Source organism: Ciona robusta, chromosome 11, assembly GCF_009617815.1.
Source record: "Ciona robusta chromosome 11, ASM961781v2".
Classification (NCBI taxonomy): Eukaryota; Metazoa; Chordata; class Ascidiacea; order Phlebobranchia; family Cionidae; genus Ciona; species Ciona robusta.
This window is the reverse complement of record NC_143245.1, coordinates 6110190-6133291: the sequence shown is the minus strand read 5'-3', so window position 1 is coordinate 6133291 and position 23102 is coordinate 6110190. Positions and strand designations below refer to the sequence as shown.

The 23102-nt window shown below is 35.8% G+C and overlaps 2 protein-coding genes across 5 annotated transcripts; both read left to right on the top strand.

The window, feature by feature from the left end:
• The first annotated feature begins 337 nt into the window (after nucleotides 1–337).
• Nucleotides 338–6684, top strand: LOC149728773 (coiled-coil domain-containing protein 85C-like). 4 transcript variants are annotated; one of them, XM_089888016.1, is made up of 8 exons: nucleotides 338–654; nucleotides 1373–1850; nucleotides 2284–2366; nucleotides 2692–2826; nucleotides 4144–4227; nucleotides 5560–5679; nucleotides 5776–5799; nucleotides 6013–6684. In XM_089888016.1, exons 1-7 carry the CDS (start codon nucleotides 433–435, stop codon nucleotides 5794–5796), a joined length of 1143 nt encoding a protein of 380 aa, XP_089744142.1. In that variant the 5' UTR covers nucleotides 338–432; the 3' UTR covers nucleotides 5797–5799; nucleotides 6013–6684. The 4 variants fall into 4 exon arrangements, with proteins under 4 accessions (XP_089744142.1, XP_089744141.1, XP_089744143.1 ...); XM_089888015.1 differs by having other exon boundaries at nucleotides 5773–5799; XM_089888014.1 differs by lacking the exon at nucleotides 5776–5799 and having other exon boundaries at nucleotides 339–654.
• A 142-nt stretch (nucleotides 6685–6826) lies between these two features.
• Nucleotides 6827–22032, top strand: LOC149728772 (uncharacterized). The gene is made up of 25 exons (XM_089887974.1): nucleotides 6827–7603; nucleotides 8569–8810; nucleotides 9210–9490; nucleotides 9831–10046; nucleotides 10940–11098; nucleotides 11374–11491; nucleotides 11778–12012; nucleotides 12234–12352; nucleotides 12554–12707; nucleotides 12986–13115; nucleotides 13240–13397; nucleotides 13566–13720; nucleotides 14041–14153; nucleotides 14431–14577; nucleotides 14750–14864; nucleotides 14950–15101; nucleotides 15277–15464; nucleotides 15701–15910; nucleotides 16064–16184; nucleotides 16373–16533; nucleotides 17113–17343; nucleotides 17477–17650; nucleotides 17734–17926; nucleotides 18088–18242; nucleotides 18573–22032. Exons 1-25 carry the CDS (start codon nucleotides 7496–7498, stop codon nucleotides 18867–18869), a joined length of 4332 nt encoding a protein of 1443 aa, XP_089744100.1. The 5' UTR covers nucleotides 6827–7495; the 3' UTR covers nucleotides 18870–22032.
• The last annotated feature ends 1070 nt before the right edge of the window (nucleotides 22033–23102 follow it).

Sequence of the window (23102 nt, the reverse complement as noted above, 5' to 3'; positions counted from 1 at the left end):
TTCTTACAAACCGCATACTTCAATAAAGTTGCAAGACGCAAAAGAGTTTCTATTCTCGAGAAGTTGTAGTTTCGCTACTGCTGTATTTTATGTTATTCTGTAGTATGCATTTATTAGTTTATTTTGCACGCTTAGTAGTGTAATAATTATTTAATATTTTTGTTGGGAATTATATTATTCTTTTGTTGAATGGAAATGATAAAAGTACGAAAAGGTTGCAGACAGGAGATTTCTTGTTTGTAAATCAAATGCATTGACACTAAAGGCACCTTGCATGCTTCATAATTATAAGAATATTAAATTTCTGGATAATTTATGTTAACACATTAGTATGTAAAAGGCATTTAACTATTTTTTTTTGATCTTATTTTAGTATGATGATCTGTTTAGTATAAAAATTAGATTTGGTGTAAAAAAATTTGTAAAAAAATAATGGAGTATCACCAGCAGTCTTCCCCATCTTCTTCCTCCTCTACTTCCTCTCCCTCCTCCCGAGGATCGGATGTTGGATGTTTACGTTCTCCCACCGACATCGAGCTTCGCCACGAAGGCCTCGATCATGTGATACAAAGATTACGATTTGCGGAAAACGAAAATAAAAAATTGCTCGTTGAAAGGAGCAGAGCAATGAAAGATGTGAACAGAAAGTTACAGGTTGGTGCTTGTTTGTTTCGTTATGTAATCTTTATCTGTAAACTTGTGAAAACATGTGTAGAAAGCATCTGTAAATCAATGTTTGTGAAACGTTATTCAACGCTGTCAATTTTGTCTGGTCTACAGTATATAGCAGCGTACTTTGTACTCTGGTTATTAAAAATAGCACGCAGCAACCTGAAAAACAAATGTGTAGCATGTGTGAGATCTTCTTATTACATTGTAAAATATACAACAACATAATTTCTGTTTTCTGTTTTTCTTTTAATTGTTTAATTGTTTTGGAATCTGTATGTGTAAGCCTATAATTTCCATTGCTCCTAATTATGTATTCAGTGAATAATTCAGTTTGTTTACATTATGTCTATTATGGCAAAGGGTGCTTAATTTTGTGTGAAATTATCATTCAAGTTCAGTGTGTTGTATAGTGCACATTACAGCTAAAAGCCTGTAGTATAAGTCGATTTCTTGTTTGCATTTAAGTTTAACAGAGTATGAGTCTTAGCATTCAATACACTGTAAGTAGATCTTGACTTTTGTTTTACTTTGAATATATGAATATTTAAGTCATGTGAATGGGCTTTCAAAAAACGTCCTAAAAACTAAAGATAAGCTGACAGTAATTGTGAAGGGGGAATATTACAAAAAGCAGATTGAATTGACTACGTAATTATTCCCCAGCCACAGTTCATAAGATAAGTTTGTTCTTTTTTTCAAGGTTCACCTTCTTGAAGTGCGAGGAGTGAGAGAAGTGAATCAAAAACTAATGCTCGAGAAAGATGCTTTGCTTAAAGAGAAAGAAGAACTGGCAGGGATCTGTTGTTTCCTTGACGATGACCGAGAAAAAGCGAAAAAAGTAGCAAGAGAGTGGCAAATGTTTGGACGTTATGCAACTGGTGTACTTCAGAAAGAACTGGCCACTTGCCATCAAAAAATAAAAGACTTAGAGCTGAAACAAACCACTCTGGTGCAGGAGAATAAAACCTTAAAGGAGATATGCTTAATGTTGGACCAGGAAAACGCGGGAAACAGAAGTTCAGTTGACAGTCAGGGCAGTTTCCCTCCTCCTCCAAATCTTCTTCATACTCCGGAAACAAGGGACTCCGGAGACGGGAGCAGCAACGGATCAACGGCGAGCAACTATAGCCCAGATCATCATTCCCGCTCATTGACAAAAGATAATCTTCCACTTTCTAGTAAGAAGTTAATCTGTAGCTTTACCTTGAGCTTTTACTTCTATTTGTCGTAGGATTTTTTAACTCCCTTCGCAATCCTTTTAATTCTGCAATCTAGGCATGTTTGTTTGTAGTGCATTAGTTTTTTTTTTAATTTTACTGCAGTACATTGTACATGCTGTACTTGTGTTTTTTCTATATAGGTAAACTGACTAGTAGCTATCCCTAGGTTATATGTTAAAAGGCATATCAGCAAAAAATTAAAATTTGAGTAATGCCTAAATGTGGTCTTAACGTATCGCCAATGTTTTAAAAAAACAAAACATTTTTAATTTTCTTTGGTCTGCCACTTTAAATTAATGGCTTAACCATAAGCTTAGGCTAATATAATATAAATATATATTTTTATATTATAATATAAATTTTTCTTAAAAAATATTTTCGCCTTTTATAGGTTCTCTTCAAAATGATTCCTACTTACGCCACTTTGAACACCGGATGTTACGATCTGATGAACCTAAAGTGATGGTTAAACGGGTAAGTTGGCTAATATTTACTATGGTATATGTATATTTGTGTATGTCATAGAGAGAATAGATATTCATAAATCACAGTATAGGCTATATAGTAGTAATACTACACAGTATGATTCATCTAACAATTTCAGTTTTTTAAATTTAAAATTGTATTAAATATTACAAATGTATTATATAATTCATTTGATTCGTTGTAATAAGTACAAGATCTACAAATTTTTCTTCTAATTCTATTAATCTCTTTCACAAGTGTGATTCAACACTTTGTAGTAGAATGTCTTTGTGGATAATCTTCGTTTTACCATCCTGCTTTTACTATAATCCAGATTACTGTCCCGCCATCTCCCCCAGCAACCTCAACTCATGATTTTACGTTTCCCAACCTGTCAACCAACCTAACCACCCCTCCCATGCATTCCATGCCCTCGGATATCAACAGGCATAGAAACCACACAAGAATGGTATGTGTATTTAAATAAGAGACTGACGATGCCATTAAGGCAAAGTCTATTTATATATTATTATACAATTGGTTCGACTTAATTTTTGTCTGTTACGTTCTAGCACCAGATCCTTAAGTTAAGCATGGTGTGTTTTACATTTTTTTGTGACTTTTATAGCTTTAATATTCTGTTGGAAACTGTCAAAGTTTAGCATCATTTGTTTTATTTTATTAATGAAGTCTTGGCCAGTTTAATGTTTAGCACCATGCAACGATTTGTAATATGTCTTATGAGCGGTAATACTAATGAATAATATGAGTTCCATTTATGCATTATATAAAAGTATTTAAAAAGCTTTTTCAAGTTTTATCCCTTTTTTTATAATACTGCCAGTCTAAGCAGGCGGTATTAAAAAAAATCTATTGAACATTCCGGTTTTTTAATAACTTATTGTACAGCAAATTTTTTGCCCCATTTATATTAGATGCAACCCAGTAGGTAAATGGTAAATAGCCAAAATTTCCTATGCTATGATTTTGATTAAAGAGAGCTGGGATGTTACAAAGCAGAAGTAGATTAAGTGAAGCACTTGTGTCTTAATCAATGATTGCAAGTGAACTGTGGGCTGTGGCGTTGTGCATTTACTCTCCAATTCAAAATCAATGTTTCCAAAGCAGTAGTTAAAGCTGTATCTCACTTCTATTCTATGTGGGTGAGGTCTTTGTCAAGGACCTGGGATTTAGGCTAGATTTGAGCCATTACCCCAACACCCTGTTTCTAACTTGTAAATTCTGTTACCTACTATATTATGTAACAGTTGTATCAAATACTAGCTTAAATTTGTTGCTAAAATACATTGTGTTCCTATGTGACTGTTAAAAAGTGTGGTTAGTAAAATCCCATAGTATTATTTCACTTTCACATTTATGTATGTGTAACAAACATAGTTTTTATGTTTGAGACATAATATTTGCTGATAAGTATTAACCTTGTATGAAAAGTATTTTTATTTGCATTACATATCAGCTTGTTTTTATAGCAAACTCTAGTTTTTGTCCATTTTCTCCTATGTTTTTGCTCAAAAGGCAAAAAGCACTGTCCTTATTTCATACTCTGTTGCACTATACAAACAAAACATTTAAAAAAGTTTTGGTAAAGGTCAGGTTCAAGGCAGAAAATTAAAAAAATTCAGTGCAGCTGTAAGACCTGCAAACTTTTTTTCTCTTCACACCTTTTATAGCCAGACTACAGATCAGATTACGCATAAAACTTATTTGATTTACGAGCTGTGGTACTCTTAATCTGAGGTATAATAACTCAACGTGTATTACACAGCCTCATTTGTCGAGCAGTGATACTTCTCTACCACCTAAACCAACACCTTCTCAAAAACCTGAAGCCATTGTACATGCTATGAAGGTAAACTAAAGATATAATAATTGAGAATATATATATATATATATATATATATATAAATATAAGACATATTGTTTTAAGATCCCATATTTGCATATTTGCATAAAACACGAATTTTCTGGTCATTTTAAATACAAATATATGTTTACTAAAGATGGTTCAGTTTTTTTAATCTCAACTTTTGATATGAAAATAGTATTTCACTGCTATTACTAGTTGCTACCGGCATAATACGTTTAATAAGAAACTGTTTATCTAGCAATTTAACATATAAATTAACGGCCCTTTTTTAAACAATGTTTTGCCTGTCCTGCAACAACAACAAAAAAAACAGTTTTTGATCAAATCTGTAATTTATTTTACTAGAAGGTTAGTTTCCTAAGAAGCGCAAGTTTAATGTTATAATTTTGGTCTACTCTCTTAACTTATAATAATGATATATCACTTTGTGCCAGCAGTGCATTTTATGGTCTGTAACATTTTGTTCATTACAGTGGTTTATAAAAGTTGCTAACGGTAGAAATACAATGTGCGTACGTTGCATTAATTTATCTATTTTTAGAGTAATTCCCGAGTCTGTTTAATCCTATTACTTACTGTCTTAACTTTAAACTATATTGTTTCATTGTTAAATTGTTCATTACAAATTACATAATTATATGTCATGTAGAAATAATTCTATTAAAACGTAATTCCTATTTATTTGTAAGTTAAATTGAAAAATTCCTCCCAAAAAATCATAAAAAGCTAAAAAAATGCAAAAATCATAAAAAAAAACTATTTCCGAAAAGTTGTATCTTTAATTGGATTTTTCCTGACATTTATTCTATGTAGAACTACAGTTACCCTACCGTGGTGTAATACTCTAAACTGTTCTTACACGAATTCAATCAATAATTACAACTGCCTTCAATGACATCAAGTACTTGCAGCTCTCATTTGTAGTTAAGGTTTAACTGAGTTCACCATGTTAAAAGTTACACCATTTTATAAGCATGTAATTTTAAATATGTTGAGCTTTAAATAGCTACCAACTGTCCCTCTGTATTTCAGAAATTGTTTTTCATATTTAGTTATTGTTACATGTAATGTGCTGGGGCATATTTTGAAGGTGTAACATTTCTGCATTTATGTACAAGCTGATAAATTAATATACAAACTGTGAAAAGCATGGGATGGTTTTAAAGTTTAAATTAAAATGGAATTCAAAAATTTCATAACAGATGTCTTATGTAATATTATGATCATTTTTATAAAAGGTTTATTTTTATTTTTTTATTTTTTTTTTTTATCAGTCTCTGTTGTTTTATATTTTAAAGTTTTTTTTTTCCGCAGGTTTTGCAATTACATGACCAATTAGACAAAGATACAGAAGACACTGAGTATCCGTTATCACCAGTTAATAACACAATATTAGATGATAAGGAGAAAGCGATGGTGCGAGAAATGTGCAATGTAAGACCTTTTAACTATAACAGCATATTACATAATTAAAATAGTATAGGACAATAATGTTTATTCTGTTTATTCTTTGCATGCTTTGCTTAGCAGCCAGGAGACTCTTTTGTGTGACAAGTAAGTATTTGTATGCTTAGTATTTTTAAACTATAAAAATTGTTTTTGTAAAATGCCATTTAATCATTCGAATTTCCCCTTTATAAAGTATAGGCTCTTTTAAATGCCATTGTTTTCCTAAAAGCTTTGTTTTAGTATTCACGATTAGCGCAAATTGCAGCGTGTGGTTAGGTAAGAGTCCGTAGTAGAGTGCTTACTGTCGTTGTTGCTCAGGTCGTTTGGCGTAAACTTGGAGACAAGGGCAAAGGAAAGCTCGCCAGCAGCAAACCTGGGCTTCAGAAAACGGCGAGCGTCAGCAATCTATGACACTGTAAGTGCCACAGACAATTGTAGTTGATTGCACCACCCAGGGTATGAGAGGCCGTTAGCACTTCAGCGTGTCATACTTCAACTTACAACCTCTTATCGGTGGAAGTATGACGGGATCCACAAACCGCCGCCGATTTTCGGGTTGCTATGGTCTGTTTTTCTGCTGCTACACGCCCACGCGTTCTTGTGCGCCGTCGTAGCCCTCGATCTCACCAAAGCCTGTTTCACTTGTCGTCACGCTAAACCTGATCGACCGTGAAGTCACTCAAGCGTGCGGAGTTCACTCACGCGTGGAGTAGTGAGCCACATCACTGTTACTACACATCGTCTTCCTAATGTTCACTATATTGCAAATGAAACGGTTGAAACTCGTTGGTTGCTGCTCCGTTCATTGGTTCGGTTCATTTTATGCCTCTTCCTTTTACAGAGTGTTGAAGCTATTTATTTTGCCATAAACGTAAGGTGCTGTCGTCGTTTTTCTCTTTTTCCGCTCCCCTTTTCAAAGATACAGTATTGCTGCGTATATTTTGTGTTACACATTTTTACGTGAATCAAATATAATCTTACTGCACTGAAGCGTATTTTGTTCAAGTTTGATTCAAAATCGTAAAATAGGCTTTAGTGGTTCCTTTGTGCATTGGAACAAATGTGTTGCGAAACTGAAGACGTTTGTTTTGTTGGGAATCTGTGTTTTGGCGTCCGATTACCGAACCAGTGTGTGAAACTTACGCGCAATGTGACTGCCTTGAAATTTGTACAGTTATCCATTCAAAATAGTAAAACAGTATAGCATACCATGCTTCATAAATGGTAAGTTTGAAATAATACAAGTCTTTTCATATTAATTTACAGTTACGAGTTCACTAGGTGATTCGGCGCCAAGGGCTGTCTAAAGTTTTTAATTTATCCATCCGCGAGATGTCGCAATGGAGCAATCTACTGAAGCACTGCCAACTTCGATTATCGAGATATCTGATTACTTGATGGGAATTCTACCGTAGTGAGTTTATTGTGCAGATGATTAAATAACAGCTCGACAACAAGAGGTATTTAAACTAACTACAGTTCCAGTGTAACCTCAAATTATTAATGTGTATACGATTATAGACCTATTTTAGCCGAAGCGTAGCGTATTTTTCTAATCGTTCAAAGTTTAATTGTTAGAGAGTCTTTTTTCTGTAATCAGTGTCGACTAGAGTCTATTTATCTATACATACAAAAAGTTTACCTATTTATTCTGGGACGTAAACGTTCGACGCAACGAAACAGCGTAAGCTGAAAAAACACATTGACCAAATACCTGATCAATTGACACCTGTTGTATTATGTATATATAGAAAGAACGACGACTTTAGTATTCTAGTATATATATGTATTCGGATTTGAAATGCCAGGACGAAGTGGTGAACGAATGGTGAACTTGGATTCGTTGGAAGAGAATCTATCGTGCGATGATTTGTTTCTAGAATATTTTAACTGTTTTCTTTCCTTAAAGGTAAGTTTGGTGTCGAATAGTCAATCTATATAAAAGAGTGAGGTAAGGTGAGACAGAATATTTATAGAATTATATAAAGGTATAGCCCTTGGCTCTCAAAAATGCGTTGTTGATTGTTCAAAACAAGATCAGACAATATGGGGTTCAGAAGCTAACTGCAACCCAACTTACCCTGCAGTACTATTTTTTGAAATAAACAGTTCTTAAAAAACACTGGTTTAAAAGACAGTTAGTTTTGAAGATATTTGTTTCTTAGAAGTTTGTCTATATAGGTGTCTAAACTGTATTTTATCGAAGCAGCAGCATTAAAAACGCATACAGTACTTCGTATTGTGTACCAGCTGCATAATATTTGTCTTTCAATATCTTATTGATTAACAGCAGTTTGTATCGTACAAAACGAGTTCAGTACACCAATGCAAATATAGGTGCACGAACTGCATATACGGCTGGTTGACCGTCCTGCTTATTTGCAGTATAATAATTACACCATATTTTGCCGTGCGCTTAATTTTCCCCGCGCCTCGTTTTTCTGATAGTGATTGCAGACACTGATGCGTGCTGTTTTGTGTTGCACTCTACTAGCACATAGTTTTGTTGTGAAACAGTGATGGTATCTGTAGTGTTGTATAACTAGACCTAATGGTAGTAGCTTATGCAGATTATAGTAAAGACGTGCGAATTAAAGTTAGATGTGTTAGATCAGCGTGGAATATGACAGTTCAGCAGCTTAATCGAATGCTATTCGCTCAAGTTATAGGAAATATCATTGACTATAAGAAAAGTTTAGTTGATTAGTCTGCTGCGTGTTTCTAGAGTATCATATATTTGCACAACATGTTCTAAATGTAAAACATCGACCTTTAAGCGTTAACATTTTTACCAATATTTATATAATTGTCATTGCAGAACAGATTTCAGCTTATAAAGTTTCAACTTTAACTTGTTTGTATTTTTAATTCCAGGCGTTTCCCACACCGTTGTGTTACAGCAGATTCACCGGCACTTTTCATGACCTCGAGAAAGAGACCGTTCCTGTCGCTCCGATTTGTGCCGAAACGAAAAATGATCCACTTCTTACGTCATCAACTAATGGAGGACAGAACGGGTCAACGGTTATGCCCGGATCCGTGTATGGAGCAAAAGAAGACGAAAGAGAACGCATGATGCAATGGGCAAAAGAGAACCGACTTCCTTTATTTGTCGAGTAAGTAAAACTTTTTTTATTTAAGAGTTTACTTTTTTGTTTGGTGAAAGGTTTACAGTATAGGGTGGGGTAAATTTGTGCATGTTTTCATTCCCTTTTATCGTTTCATTTGATACTAAACAAAGAACATTTATAGAATTATATACCCGTCGTCCCGCGCTGCCAAAAACGCCTTTAATTGTTAAAAACAGAATCAGACAATATGGGATTTGGGTGCTAACGGAATCCCATCTTACCTTACAGTATACTATTCACAAAACCATGCAAAGGGGAACAGCTATAGATGCATTTCTTGTCTATATGTTTACATATTGCATTTTGTCTTTATTCACATAAAGACTTTTATTATTATCGGTATAAATTAACTTTTTTTATTTATACGTTATTGTCGATATACAGCACACAGATGTACCGCGAATTCAAGCTCTGCAAATTACTTTTGCGACCGATCGACCTCAGAAGAGGCAGCAGCCGAATCAGAGGCTACAGTAGACTGTCGGTCGGTTATGCTACGACGACCTCGGTGATGAGCGGAGCTATGGACTTGACTTCAAGAGCTACGACCAGTATGGGCGAATCGACCGAATGGACGGAAGGACCCGACACGAGCAAATACCCCGAGTCTTCCAGCGCCCGCCCCGGGAGTAGGGCGGTTAGTTTGCCGGTAAACATTGGCACAGGTACGCCGATACTTGTATAATATGCTGTGTTTGATTTTCGCTTTTTGTTAGGTACTAATTAGCTTATCGTTCATTCTTTGAATTCAACATTGACTTAGTGCTGTGTGAGTATATGCACAGTCTATGTTTACATAAGACTCGAACTTGGCATTGGCTTTCGTATATATACGCGTTACTAAAACTGCACTGACTTTAAATTAAATGTTTTGACTGACCAATATTTGAGAATAATTTATATCGGGTCTATAAGATTCCTTTCGTGTACTTTATAAAACTGGAAATATGCGGTATTATGCGCTAACGGTGTTTATCTTACCCCTCAGTACTATACTGTACGCAGATCATACACCATCATCGCCCACCTTGCACGATACATCTGCAAGTGAAGCCAGCTTTCATTACGCCCAGGATATCACCATGAGACCACGTACACACCACCGACGTAACCCACAGGATTACGCATCACCAGAGAAAAACACCGAAGCAACATCAAGTCGCCAAAATCCGTTCTCTGATTCCGGTCTTGGGACTACAGCTTTTGGATATGCTAACAGCGGTCAGTGTAACATCATATATAGTAGGGTGGGGGAAGATAGAATATGTTTTGTTGTTTTCTCGTCCTATTTGGTAGCATCAAAGAAAGAATGTTTACAGAATTGTGCAAAGTAGCCCCGTGACTCTAAAAGAGCGTTGTTAATTGTTCAAACAAAACAGATCGGAAAATATGATACATTATCCCATCTTACCCCACATACTTTTACATAGGTATTGTATATAGCAAGAATATTAAATCGGTCTGTATATGCCGCAGTGTTAATTAAGGGTATGCTTTCTTTCCTTTTATTCAGAATAAGTCTTGTGGTTTAATTTTACAGTAATAACATAAATCCCCTTTATATTTGTAACATTATCTAATACTGTACAACTTTTCCTTTCAATCAATTGTAAGAGATAAGTTTACGCTTTCCGCTTTTTGGCCGCGATTTTGTAACGAGATACTCAAGGCTTAGTAGGAACTTAGGGCTGTAATGTCGCTTTCTGTTCTATTGTACCTGGATTTATGTCAATACACTATAAGAGTGATTTGATACTATTCTGGTACGGTATTCAATCTGTTGTGACCAAAACACCAGAGCTATGCCAAAACTTTGGCGAATAAATCTATTGGAGATAAAAGGACATAACCCTTCATTTTTTGCGCTGCAGGTCCATTTTCTAGATCTCTTAAAAAATGTTTTTATTATAAATGGATTAGTTTTCGCAAAATGCTGATTAAACGATCACTATTTTATGAAACTACGCATGAAACAATCATATGATACTATGTATATTAAACGACTACGTACCTTCTAAACACTAAAGAATGTTTAGTATATAAACTCCTATTCAATAATGATAAATGTTTGGTTTCAGTAACAATGATTTCATCATGGTTTATATTGTATGCAGGACCAAGCGAAAAAACTCGTAACATTGCTACGAGAGCCGACACTCTTGGAATGAGTTCGTTTTGGGAGAGCGAGGAGGGAGGATCGAGGAGCAGATCGGTCATGACGTCATCATCGGTACAAGAAAGTGCGCCCGCTTCCGCCACCATGTGGATGGACGGTATGATGTTTAAATGTGTTGCTTCTAACTGGTGTATATAGAATGTTAGGACTTATTGTGGGCTTGGTAAGATAGAAGATGTTTTTGTTCTATTTCTTGTCCACTCTTCGTAGTAGACAAAAAATATTTACAAAGGTATATAGCCGTAGCCCGCGACTTTAAAAGAGCGTTGTTAATTGGTAAAAACACGACCCCACAGTACTACATAACCATTTTTAGCCAAGCCTTTTACCATACATTTATTCTATAACAAGGGTTTTCTTGTTTCAAAATAGCGACAAAATACGAGGGCAAGAGCGCTCTACGAACAGCAGACTCTCCCACCAAACCCCACAGAGCAACCATCGTCCTTCCGAAAGTTAGAACACAACCACCAACTGAAGGAACTCCAATGTAAGAGCAGTTGTGTTATTTAGATGTAATCAACACGAATATGCAGTACTTCTTTTCTTACTATAGTGTGGTGGGGGAAGATAGGACACCTTTAGCACATAACATATCCTGAAACCCCACAAATATATTATGTTTAAAATCAATTGTGCTTTGTGTGGCACAGATCAACAGCTTGGTAATTGTTATTATGTGCTATAAACGCAGTTACCAACTTACCCCACACTACTTTTTTGTATAGTTATCGCTGTTTGTATGAGCTTTAGTCAATCTATTTTTCAATCGGCAGAACTCAAATGGACGACACGGCGACCATCAGCACATCCAACATTTACGACGATGGTGACGTCACGTATGACGTAGATGACGATGACGTCATCGAAGACGAGGAATTTGATCCTGGCGAGTTCCTCAACTTCGATGATCAGGATTCTTCTGTTGAAGAAACTGAAACGGAGATTGCTTCGATTGAAATTACTCATTCCCTCTCTCTACAACATATCAAAGAGAAAATGTTTAAAACGGTAATTTTAATAGGGTTTGCTGAGTAATGGTGTTGTTGGGTTTGTATGTTTTGTGTTTGGGAAAAAAATGTTTGTCTGTAAATCAGTATAGTTTTCCACCATGTGCATATTTTAATTTGGTGTTTTATGGAAACAAACCCAAAGCTAAGCGCACATAAAAAAATAACTACCGGCATTTTAGTAAGATGTTTTTATTTGTCAAGGAAAGTACTCTTTAACAGAAATCCGGGATGGACAGTTTCCTCTCGTTCTTGGTCGGTACTGCTGGTGAACCTCTCGCCAAGTTCTGGCTCGATTCAGAAGCATTTAAAGACCTGTTCTTAAACTACGAGTCTAAGTAGTAAGTCTTGATCAAAATTAACGAAAATTAAGATAAAACGATTTCAGAACATAGTATGTAGGCTAGAGTTTAAAACTCTTATATAAACACTTGTTTTTAATAGTATTTTATATTTTTTAACGAATATTTTTAAACGGATTACTTTAGTCACTGCGTTTCCTAATAAAAAAATGAAAAAAAATAATTAAAAATGCAACTCAGCAACAGCGGTTCCATGGTGCTACCAACAGGCGACGCACAAGAAGACGAAGAAGCAGTTATCCGACTCCAGCGTCACCAATTATACAGAGATGTTCTGGATCGCCACAAGTTTGTTCTCACAGAGAAAGCAAAACAACAAATTCGTGAAGCACAGGTTAGAAATGCCAATCTTCACGAAAAAAATTCAAAATAATTTGTAAGAAATCTTTGGATTGAATACATTTTAATCAATTTTTTGCGAATTTATGAATTTAATTTAAGCAAGCTTAATTATACTTTGCTATTACATAGTGTAATTTACACTATAACTATTTTTGTCATAAACCTTGCTTGCATTTAAGTAATTGTCCTGTATAAGAGGAACGTAGGCCTATACTGTATGGATAAACATATGCCTAATTGGTGCAGGATTAATATACAGTTTGTTTGCAGGAAAACGACGGTCTGTGCTACCACGTGTTCACTTGCACTCAGTATGATGTACTTCGTAGATTGCGTTCGTATTGGTTGCCTCGTTACATTATACATACTACTTCAAGGAACTTGTCCGCTTTAGATGCAGGTGAAAGTTATTAGTAAACATTTCAAGAATTGTAACATATAAAGATGAAAAATACTTCAAGAAAACAAAAGATATATAGCCTATTGCGCAAATATCGTTCATATCAACAGCGTTATGCTTGCAGACGGCTGGGACAGTTTGAACGTGGGTAAAATCATATCTTCATCGAGTAGACTTCACATTTCTGTTCTTTCTCTTCTTCCTTTCCAACATGTCCGAGCCTCTGATGACTCCGTCGTGGGAGAAGAAAAGAAAACAGAACTCACCGTCCAAACACTCGAAGTAGATACATTGTTTGTTTAAATTTTTAAATTCAAAAACCCTATTGTACGTTAAATTGTATAACGACTTTCGCACACATATGAACTACCCGTTACCGCAGTGTATTTATTTGCATTGTATATGCTCATACCGTGGGGTATTTAACTTACCTCTCTTGACGTCATATAGTCCGTGACCGCCAAGAGCACCGATGTTGCGAAATCAAGACCTTCGACGTCGCAACTGCGTCTGATGTCGGCAAAATCTGCTTCTCCACACATTGTGCTGCGCGCACTCATGGCGGACTCGGAAGCAGGGTTTCCATTACGGCAGTACGCCTTGCGGTAAATAACTTAGAATTTACTATATAGCTATAACACCACTGACCTTCGTAAACAATGAGTTCGTATACAATGTTTATATACGGACTTTGAGATTGACTTAGCTTTGTGTAACATGTAAAGGGAGTGTAAGTGAGTACTGTGGGAGAAGATGGGACTCGCGAGGATACGTTTTTGATATTCTTTGAATATTCTTTGTTTACTACCAAATAGGACAAGAAAATAGAGCGAAAAGGTGTCCCATCTTTCCCCAACCTACTTTATATATAAATACAATTTAGTTTAAAATACAACTTACTATCTTATTTTCTTCTATTTTTTAGGTCGGAAACCAAGGATGTATCGAACGCATATGACTTTCTTTCTGCCCTGGAATACCTCAACGGTATAAGTGAGACGCAGAATGTTTCCAATTCGACCTCGAAAACTAACTCCGGTAAATTCACGTCGAAGGCTCAAACAAATTTCATTAACCACTATATTACCTACTGCTTGAAAGACAGGACCGCCACTGCAATATTCGTTTTAAAGCATAATAATTATTTTTAGGGCCCTAGGGGTGCAGTATAGATATATGAACTAACGTATTATCCTCTGTTGGCGGGTAACCATAACAGTCGTTAAAACACGGGTGTTTTGTTTCACACATCGAATGTTATTCTTAGTACACTCATACATCGTTATCTATAGATTGAAATTGTATTTTATTACAGTCCAGTATGGTGCGATTGAATCATACGCAGTGATGCATGCCTTTCTACTGAAAGACTCTCAACATTATATTTCTCCACCCCGAAAATATAAATCTTCGATCAACCAGTTGGAACAAACGCTGAAGAGATTGACAGCTCCCGGAAAAAGTGAGCACCATTCTATAAATTTGTTCTGAAATCCTTGTAATTCTTTATTAACTTACCTTTTGGAAGCTGCGGAAAAAAGGTCCACTTTAAGTCTGCAATTGTATGGTTAAACACTTGATCTTTACCATTTGTTAACATAAAAAACACTGTACCAACTATGGCGCACTTGCAGGGGCAGACAGTAGAGTGTCATCTAGTGTATTTCGAACAATGAAACAATACGCAATGAGCGTGATCGGAGCTTGCTTGAATCGTTACAAGAAACACGAAGTTCAGCATTTTAAAAGGTAACTTTCTTATAACGATCTTTATTTAAGGCCTGTATTATACAATGCAATAGATCTGCTCACAAACTGGTTTTGTTACTCATAGAGCAAAGGAGGGAATAACAGACTCTGTAGATGAAAACGAAGGCACCAATGAAGGTGTTGTCACGCCGGTTGAAACAGCCACAAAACAAATCGATGATTCTAGTACCACAGTCAGTGAAACGACTACTGGTTTGAGTCGCCCCTGGTTTACAGGTAGGAATACGCGTACTATCTGCAGTTTACATTATTTAAACGTGTTATTTTAAAAAGCACACCGTCCGCTTTTTTAAGCCATTGTGATTTGTTGTAGTAAAATTCTTTAACCTGAAAGTGTTTAATTATTTGAGAGATGTGATTCATTCGTTTATGCTCTTGGGTGTTTTCGCAGACGATACGAGCACATCAGAAACAGACTCGGCAAGCACTATGTACTCATACGACGTCGAACGTCTCCGACAACTTGCAGCCTCTATTCGAAAAAAAGGAGCAAAAGTAAATCCAAGAGCCAAGAAGACAACTAACGCAAGAGGTATTGTGAGAAGAAAAACTGCGATTCCCGGCCATCAAGCATCGAAGGTAAATCCAATTTAATCGAAGGTAAATCCAATACTTTTTTTAAATATTAGATTTAATGCGTTATGGCTAAGCTAAAACCAAAAACAATTTTGTATGCTGTTTTTCAACTAGTAACTGCGAAAGTTTTTTAATGTCGAAATAGATTGAAAACATACCCACTTTCTTCTTTTCTGTAAGAAACATACTATACGCCTCTAACTTAAAGCATATCAAGCCCTAATTTTTATACAACACAGGTTCAATTCACACTTCCTAGCAGTAAAGACGGCTCTGAGAGGGCAGACGCCGATTCGGTTATAAAAGAAGACGCCGAAGGAGGTCGAAAAAAGAAGAGCAAGGCTGCTCGCAATCAGCATCCAAACAGAATGACTTTTGCTGAAATTAAAACAAATAAGTTGCTCTACACATTCATGAAAAAATATGTCAGCCAATGCGAAAGTGTAGAGGTATATTAACTCTTATATAATAATAAAGGTATCCCAGTAAAAAATGGCTGGCCATTTAATTCCCATATACATTTAAACCGTAAATGGCAACAAAGTAATATAAATAGCTTATGTTATTTGTATGTAGACCTACCTTAACTTCTTTTCATCCAGGTTCAAAATGTTCTGCTGATGTACGGGTTATGCGAAGTTCTGATATCAATACCAGCTACTGAACTCACACGAATTAGCGCTTTGTCTTCAGAACTAGTTCGTACATATCTACATTCATCCGGTACGTCTCATTAATCAGACCTAAGCAGTGTAGTATTGCATTTGCCAAATCTTTAGTAACTTCAACAATAACTGCTTTTCGTTCTGTCGTTTACCAAATAGCATATATTTAGTTTACCTGCGTCTTTACCGAAGATGTGTATTAATGTTGCAAAAACTTTATAAATTGAATGCTAAACACACTTCCAGGTCCAAAACAAGTAGCAATGCCAACCGAGAGGTATGCTCAGCTCATTTCCGAACTTCCTCAGCCGACAGAGCATGCAATCAGAGAGATACAAGAGTATGTTGTACCTACCTTGGACCAGGCTGCTGCCAACTTTTCCCTCGGTTTCAGTACTTTGTTAAAAGTAAGGTTTATACTTCTATCCTTGCTTTTATACCATCAAACCATTCACATCCCCGAAACTTGTGTTACACTCTATGATTTCCATTTACGTTACAATATTCCAACATAAACGAAATATACAAACTCCCAAGTACGAACTCGAATCTTACTATTCAGTCAAAAACTACCCAAAGCTTCTTCTCTTAAAAATGATCAATTAAAAAAAACACAACACAAAGAAAATGTTTATTTGCGCTATAATTTTCACTAATACATTATAAGGTTCTAACGAAAAAACAACTTAATACTAAAACCTACCCTAAACTGTACGTCTACGATACACTAAAACTGCAATATACTGTACTGGTTTCAATTTGTAAAATAGTAGAGAATAATAGAATTTATTGCAATATGAAGTAACTTTAGGGATTGTGATGTCATAATAGTACATGCGTGTGAAGCATGCTATATGCGTGATTCTTTCGCCATATTTACAACATAAAACCTGTACTATCGTTAATATATTACTTTGGGGTGGACTGTTTACTAAACTAAACCACTCTGCAAATACTGTTTCGGTATGTAACTCATTCGTTTTTAGGAGTATAAACTTGACATACGAAGCGATCTTGGCCAGTATATGAATACAGCAGAGCTGGCATTGCGAACACTGACGCTAAAACCGAGCAGTAAGCGTCGGAGAACGCTGGGCAAGCACTCGGCTCGTCAAACTCCGACTTCAGATCATAAAGTTTCGTTCATTAAATCACTTGGTCAAGCGACGGAGGGGGAAATGCCGATTGAATTGCTTCATTTTTATAAATATCTACAGGTTCGAACCTCGTTGTTTTACCACAGGCTACGATCTTAGTAAATTTAACTTCTGCCAAGATAAAGTGTACACACATATAAAACAAACGCGATGATCCGTTATTGAATAAATAATTAAATTTTCATATTTACAGGCGTTTGGTGTACAAGAAGGGTATCCTCTTATACAAAACGATTTGAGATTTTACATCGAAGTTTCAAAGTTTCTCGCTTCTTTTCATGAGCATCACGACTTGATTACTTTGAAGAGAAAAATTATGAGCATCCGGGATTGTTTTATTGATTCGCAAATGCAACCTACCCTACAGGTATATGAACGCCTTTGTATTCAGATTAGTATTGCAATTAAAGTTAGTGTTAATATATAAATCACTCGGCTCGTTTTATCCAGATTGACATAAAAACTGGCACGGCGGAGAGATTCCGAAGAGCCGCAGACGCATTTTGCTGTGATAAAGGTCGTGAACCACACGTTCCTACTTTATTGGACGACGCACAACACACTGTGTTTAACGAACTGTTGCCGTTCTGGGCTGGATTTGTAACTGCAATGTCACCGAGTGAGCGCGAAGGAAAAAGACCAGGTAAAAAATACTGTAACTTGCCCTAAATTTTGAAAGAAGAAGTCTGTTGCAAGAGCATTACTTGCTAGTTAGTCATTGACCAAAATAAGTTATTTGTCTTGCACTGGTGGGTTACCGGACTATAGTTTCTCTTACATAACTTGAAACTAATCGCATTTCAGTTCTTAAATCGGAGCGCATGCACAAGCGTAGACTAGAAGCGTTTTTAAGAAGCACAAGCCCCAAAGTCGAGTTCGACATCCCGCATTCGCAACCAAGGTTCGACATGAAAGGAATTGAATTCACTTTTTCAGTCAATACAGGAATCCAGTGGAAGGTATTTAGAATGAAAGTGTTTGGTTCTAATACAATGTTTAAATCTACTGTAATGTTTTACAGTACTTGACTGAAAGAAATGTGCGTGTATATATTATTATTGAAGGTGTTGTATAGGCTACGAACGTTTAAAATAACGACAGTGCTGAGATTTATCTGACAGTATACTATAGACTATACTGGTTCCGCTTCTTATTTCTTGAAATCTGTTCTTTGTTTACTGGGACGATATTGTGCTCTCAGGAAGTCAGTATATCTCTGGCTTTATAGACCCGAGACCAATAGATAGAGTATAAAGAAATAAAGAGACTACGAAAATATTTACAAACAGGCTTGGAGTGAAGCCTCGTCCAGCAGATCGAGCACACCACCGCTTACTGGTATCATTGAGGTAGTGAAGGCCCCACCAACATCCCAAAAGAGAATTGTTCGAAGGTCGGGATTTACAATCCGCAAGCTACGCACAAGTCATGCAGACAACATCACCGGAATCAACACGACACATCAACAGCGGACAAATACTGTGAAACAAACAAATGAAACCCCAAAAGAAAAGGCACGGCTGCCCCCGAAACATGTTCCCGTTGCACAACCACCATCAGTGAGCTATACAACATCGGTGTGCTGAAGAGACAATCGTACATGCAACATACTGATATTGAACGTTTTGTATTTGCGCCCTTACCTATAAAGCTATCATATGATTCTAAGTTCCTGAAAAGTAACTATAGACAGCAATGCGTTCTAAAATATTAAATCTTCAAGTTTTTGACTGATAGGTGTACGTATGTAATTGTTGTTGAATAGCCCTCATACCGAATTTTTTCTTTCCACAATGACGGACTCGACTGCGCGTAACGAAGGTTAGCGGCAAGCAAGATGCACTGATTGCAAATTGCCCTCGTGTTTCGTTTTAAAATAAGTTTTCTTGAGAAGAACTAAGTGAAGTTTATTTCCCAGTATGCTGTGTGCTAGTTAAAGTGAGTTCTGGAAATGCTGTTTGCAGTTAGATTAAGTTCGTTTACAACTTTACAGGTATATGCAGCAGCACATGCAGGTTCATAAAATGTGAAAGGCCAAGTAGATAATTAAGTGTATCAAGTTGCATCTATTCAATAAAACGGGTTTACGTCTGATATATCAACAAAAGGTAAGCTTTAATCAACATTATTCTTGAACTGCACATTAGTTTTTTATTTTCAGTTTTTATTTGACACCAAACGTATTACACGCAAATGTATATTCTCTGTTTAGATAATATATATGTGATTTGGCATTACTTTTTAGAATATATACGACGTTTTATTACTGCGACAATTTCCCTCGGTACATTATACAGTGTTTCCACGTAGTGTATAAATAAATGCTTGTGTATATTCTTACAACTTTCAAGTAGATATTAATCGTAAACTTTGGGCGGCAGATGTACAGAGTACAGTTATGCTTTAACGTACCATATTCAAGAGAAAGCAAGAGCTTATATAAAGTGCAAGTTGTTTTGTAAACATCGTTAGGTAAACTCTACCTGCACAAAAAAAAGTCGATAAATATAATGGCGAGCCAATCAAAGCGACAAACGTAATGCCAGTCCACTTTTACCAGAATAAATATTACTCTCAGCAAATGTGATTTTATTTGCGTAAAATTTGTGTAACAATTTTTCAAAACTACACAAAACTATTTCGTAACTATAAATGTATCATTACGTGTTTTAAAACTTCAATGAGCTTATTTATCCTTACGCGGCGGGGTAGCGACAGCGGTTAACGTGGGTGTTTTGTTTCATACGGGTTATATAGCTAAATGTCTGATGTATGGTTTTCAACTCTTGCTTAGTTTTATATAATGGTTCGTTAAAGCGTAAAACTAAAAAACATGTTTACCTTATTTTGAATAATTCTAGTAGCACAGGATATTTTTGCTCTAGCTGTCTGCTATATACTTGGTATAGTGATGACTGGTTTGAATTTTAAAATTCATATTAAATGGCTTTTGTTTTTTTGACGTCACCCTCCTTCGTCTTTACCGTACTTTTTAAAATATTCTTCGCACGATTTTAAGACAACAAATCGTGAATAAGGCTGTATAGGCCACACAAAAGTCATTGTTCAACCTTTTATTTGATGGGTCGTCTTTATTTACAGTAGTTCAAATTGAAAAAATATTGTTTTTAAAACGCAAAAAAGCGTTACCTTTCTTCAATTTTCGATTTGATCTTCGCACGCAATCATCAGGGTAACACACCATACTTGAATAATACGACACCAGTACACAAAAGATAGTTTCTCTATGGGTATTCGCTTGTATTTAAATTCAAATTGAATAAAGTCTTGTTTTGCCACGCTACCCTATGAACGTTACGGTTCGTTTTTTAATTAACCGTCGCGCGTTACTAAAACATCGTGTTGAAACATGTACGTTATATACAAAAGGGATTTTTAGCTTTTAACATTTTGCTCCTGAGGTGCTATGGTTACCGCGTTGTGGTTTTATATAGGTATAAATACAGCATGTGAAAAGTTTGAATCTCGACTTTATCTTTAGTGTGGTTGATACAGGTTCACAGTAATCGTCAGTTAATCGCGACGCCATTTTTGTTTCACCGAAAGCGTGCGGTGTAAAGAGCGCACAACTTTATCTCGGTTATTTATAATGCAAATCGATATTCACTGTGCGTTCTGCTTAAAGTTTAAGGTAGTGACCTTTAATCTTAACCTCTTATTGGCACAAATTTCTAGTAAATGCGGGCTTTTCAACGTATAGTTTAAGGTTTGATAAAACATTGTTTGCATTATAGGGTCATTACCCGTTTAAACTTACACAAACTGAAGTCCACATATTTGCATGTACTAAAAGGGTTCCAATAAGTATTAAAATATTAGTCTTCCGGTTTGTTTGCCCAATTGATGTGCAGTTGTGAAGTATAAATGCAATGCCTAGATCTGACACTTAGTTTAGATAAGTTTCCAATTGTCATTGACCCTTTGCATTTTTGAACACTGACGCTGTTTGGAAAATGGCAAATAGATTGAAAACAATTGTGTTAAAAAATTCCTGAAGAATAATTTGGTTATTGTTGCAAGCAAATGACATTAAGTTCTGGGTATGCCTTTAGGTCGTAGTGTTATATTTGTTTGTATTTTAATAAACAAGGACTGCACTTTATATAACATCAGCTGAAGACGAATCGGCATGAGCAAAGATTATGAGCATGATCGTGAAAGGGTGCCAGCAATGTCTGACGTATTGTTTAGTGGCCATATGTTATGTTGCTTGTTCTATTTGTAATTGCTTTTACTTTTATTGTGTGTAGTTTGCTTTGCTCTGTTGTAACATCACGCGTTGGTACCTATAATCGTTTTGCCACTTATTACCCCTTTCTCATTTTTATTCGTCACGGAGCTATAGTGCGCAATAGAAGTTAACGCCTGTTCCAGTATTAGAATGGGCCATGTAGTTTTCGTCCTTAAATTGACGTGTTTGTGTTGTATTGTAAAATTGCTGTGTGGAGTTCAAGTCGTACTTCCGCGTTGTAAATAAGTTATAGCCATGTTCGTGTGGTTAATTATTAATTCAGAAACTCTATACCTATATATGGTAGTGTGCTTGTCTGTGGGGGTTATAGGTCGCTAGAGCAGCAGCGTCTATAGGACTATCTGTTTTAGGTAACACATTCAATAATAAAAAGCAGTTTTAAATTTTCACAGGTATGTCTAGTCACAGGTACACTATAACGAACAAGTCGAAAAGTATATTGAATTAAATCAAAGCAATAAACTCAAAGTCAGTCATACAGCCGTCTTTCGGCGTATCGGTGAATCTACTTCTGGTGTATAGTTTTTAACTGAGCTTTAAGTTATCGCAAACTATATCAAAGTAACACACCCTATTTAGACATGTACGCCAGTACACAAAAACAAACTTCCATGAATGGTTGCCTTTATTTAAAATTCAAATGGAACGCTATACAAAAAGGTGTATTCTTAAACCATCTTTGTTTTCTAACGTTATTTGATGTTGAGCTCCGTGGTTACCGTGTTGTGATGCTTGACTACTAGGGAATCACGATTATTTGAAACTTTAAATAAAATGTTTAGCGGTTTCTATTCAAAAGCAAATTACGATAGGTATAAATACAGGGTTTGACAAGTTTGATCTGTAATTGGTAAATTCAGTCTGGTTAAAAAGTGATCGCAAAAGAATAATGATCAAGTGTCCCTATGAAGTTCGCTTAGGCTTGCAGTAAGGAAATAATGTTTGCTCGGTTATTGCCACAGTTTTCAATTAGCACCTATAGGATATAGATTTACTCAATCATATATATATACCTTCTGTTTAAGTTAGCTTTTTAAAAAAAACTGTGTAGACAGTAAGCTTTTTTACTGCTGTGGAGGTGGTGTAATTTTGTAGGCTGGGGCAAGATGGGACACCTTTTCATTCTGTTTTCTCGTCCAATATGCTACTAAACAAAAAACATGCATTACCGTTCGTCAGCTTTATGTAATTTTATTAAAACGACGCTTGTACATCACATAAAAGCAAAATAAGATAGATAAAAGAAAATGATAAATTTGAATCTCCACGTGTTCAGTGAAAGATGGCAATGAAATGTATAGGTGCGAATTCATTTGATCTTTTTTATTTTGTCTGACCTATTGCCGCTATCGCAAACTATTTGTGAAACACTAAGATCATTTCTGTGTTGATAAATTCAGTAATATCACTAACCCCGAGGACTGTAACCATAAAGAACAAAATTTGGTTAGAATCACCTAATACGCAGTTAATGCGCACGAATGGTCCTCTAAATATTATTATAGTAGGGCGGGGGGAGATGGGACACCTTTAGCAAATATCCAAA

Coding starts and splice junctions, on each gene's coding strand:
- LOC149728773 (XM_089888014.1), top strand. CDS start 433: ATGGAGTATCACCAGCAGTCTTCCCCATCTTCTTCCTCCTCTACTTCC. Junction 655..1,372: donor ATGTGAACAGAAAGTTACAG/GTTGGTGCTTGT, acceptor CTTTTTTTCAAG/GTTCACCTTCTTGAAGTGCG. Junction 2,827..4,143: donor ATAGAAACCACACAAGAATG/GTATGTGTATTT, acceptor TGTATTACACAG/CCTCATTTGTCGAGCAGTGA.
- LOC149728772 (XM_089887974.1), top strand. CDS start 7,496: ATGCCAGGACGAAGTGGTGAACGAATGGTGAACTTGGATTCGTTGGAA. Junction 11,099..11,373: donor CGCCACCATGTGGATGGACG/GTATGATGTTTA, acceptor GTTTCAAAATAG/CGACAAAATACGAGGGCAAG. Junction 12,013..12,233: donor AAGAGAAAATGTTTAAAACG/GTAATTTTAATA, acceptor ACTCTTTAACAG/AAATCCGGGATGGACAGTTT.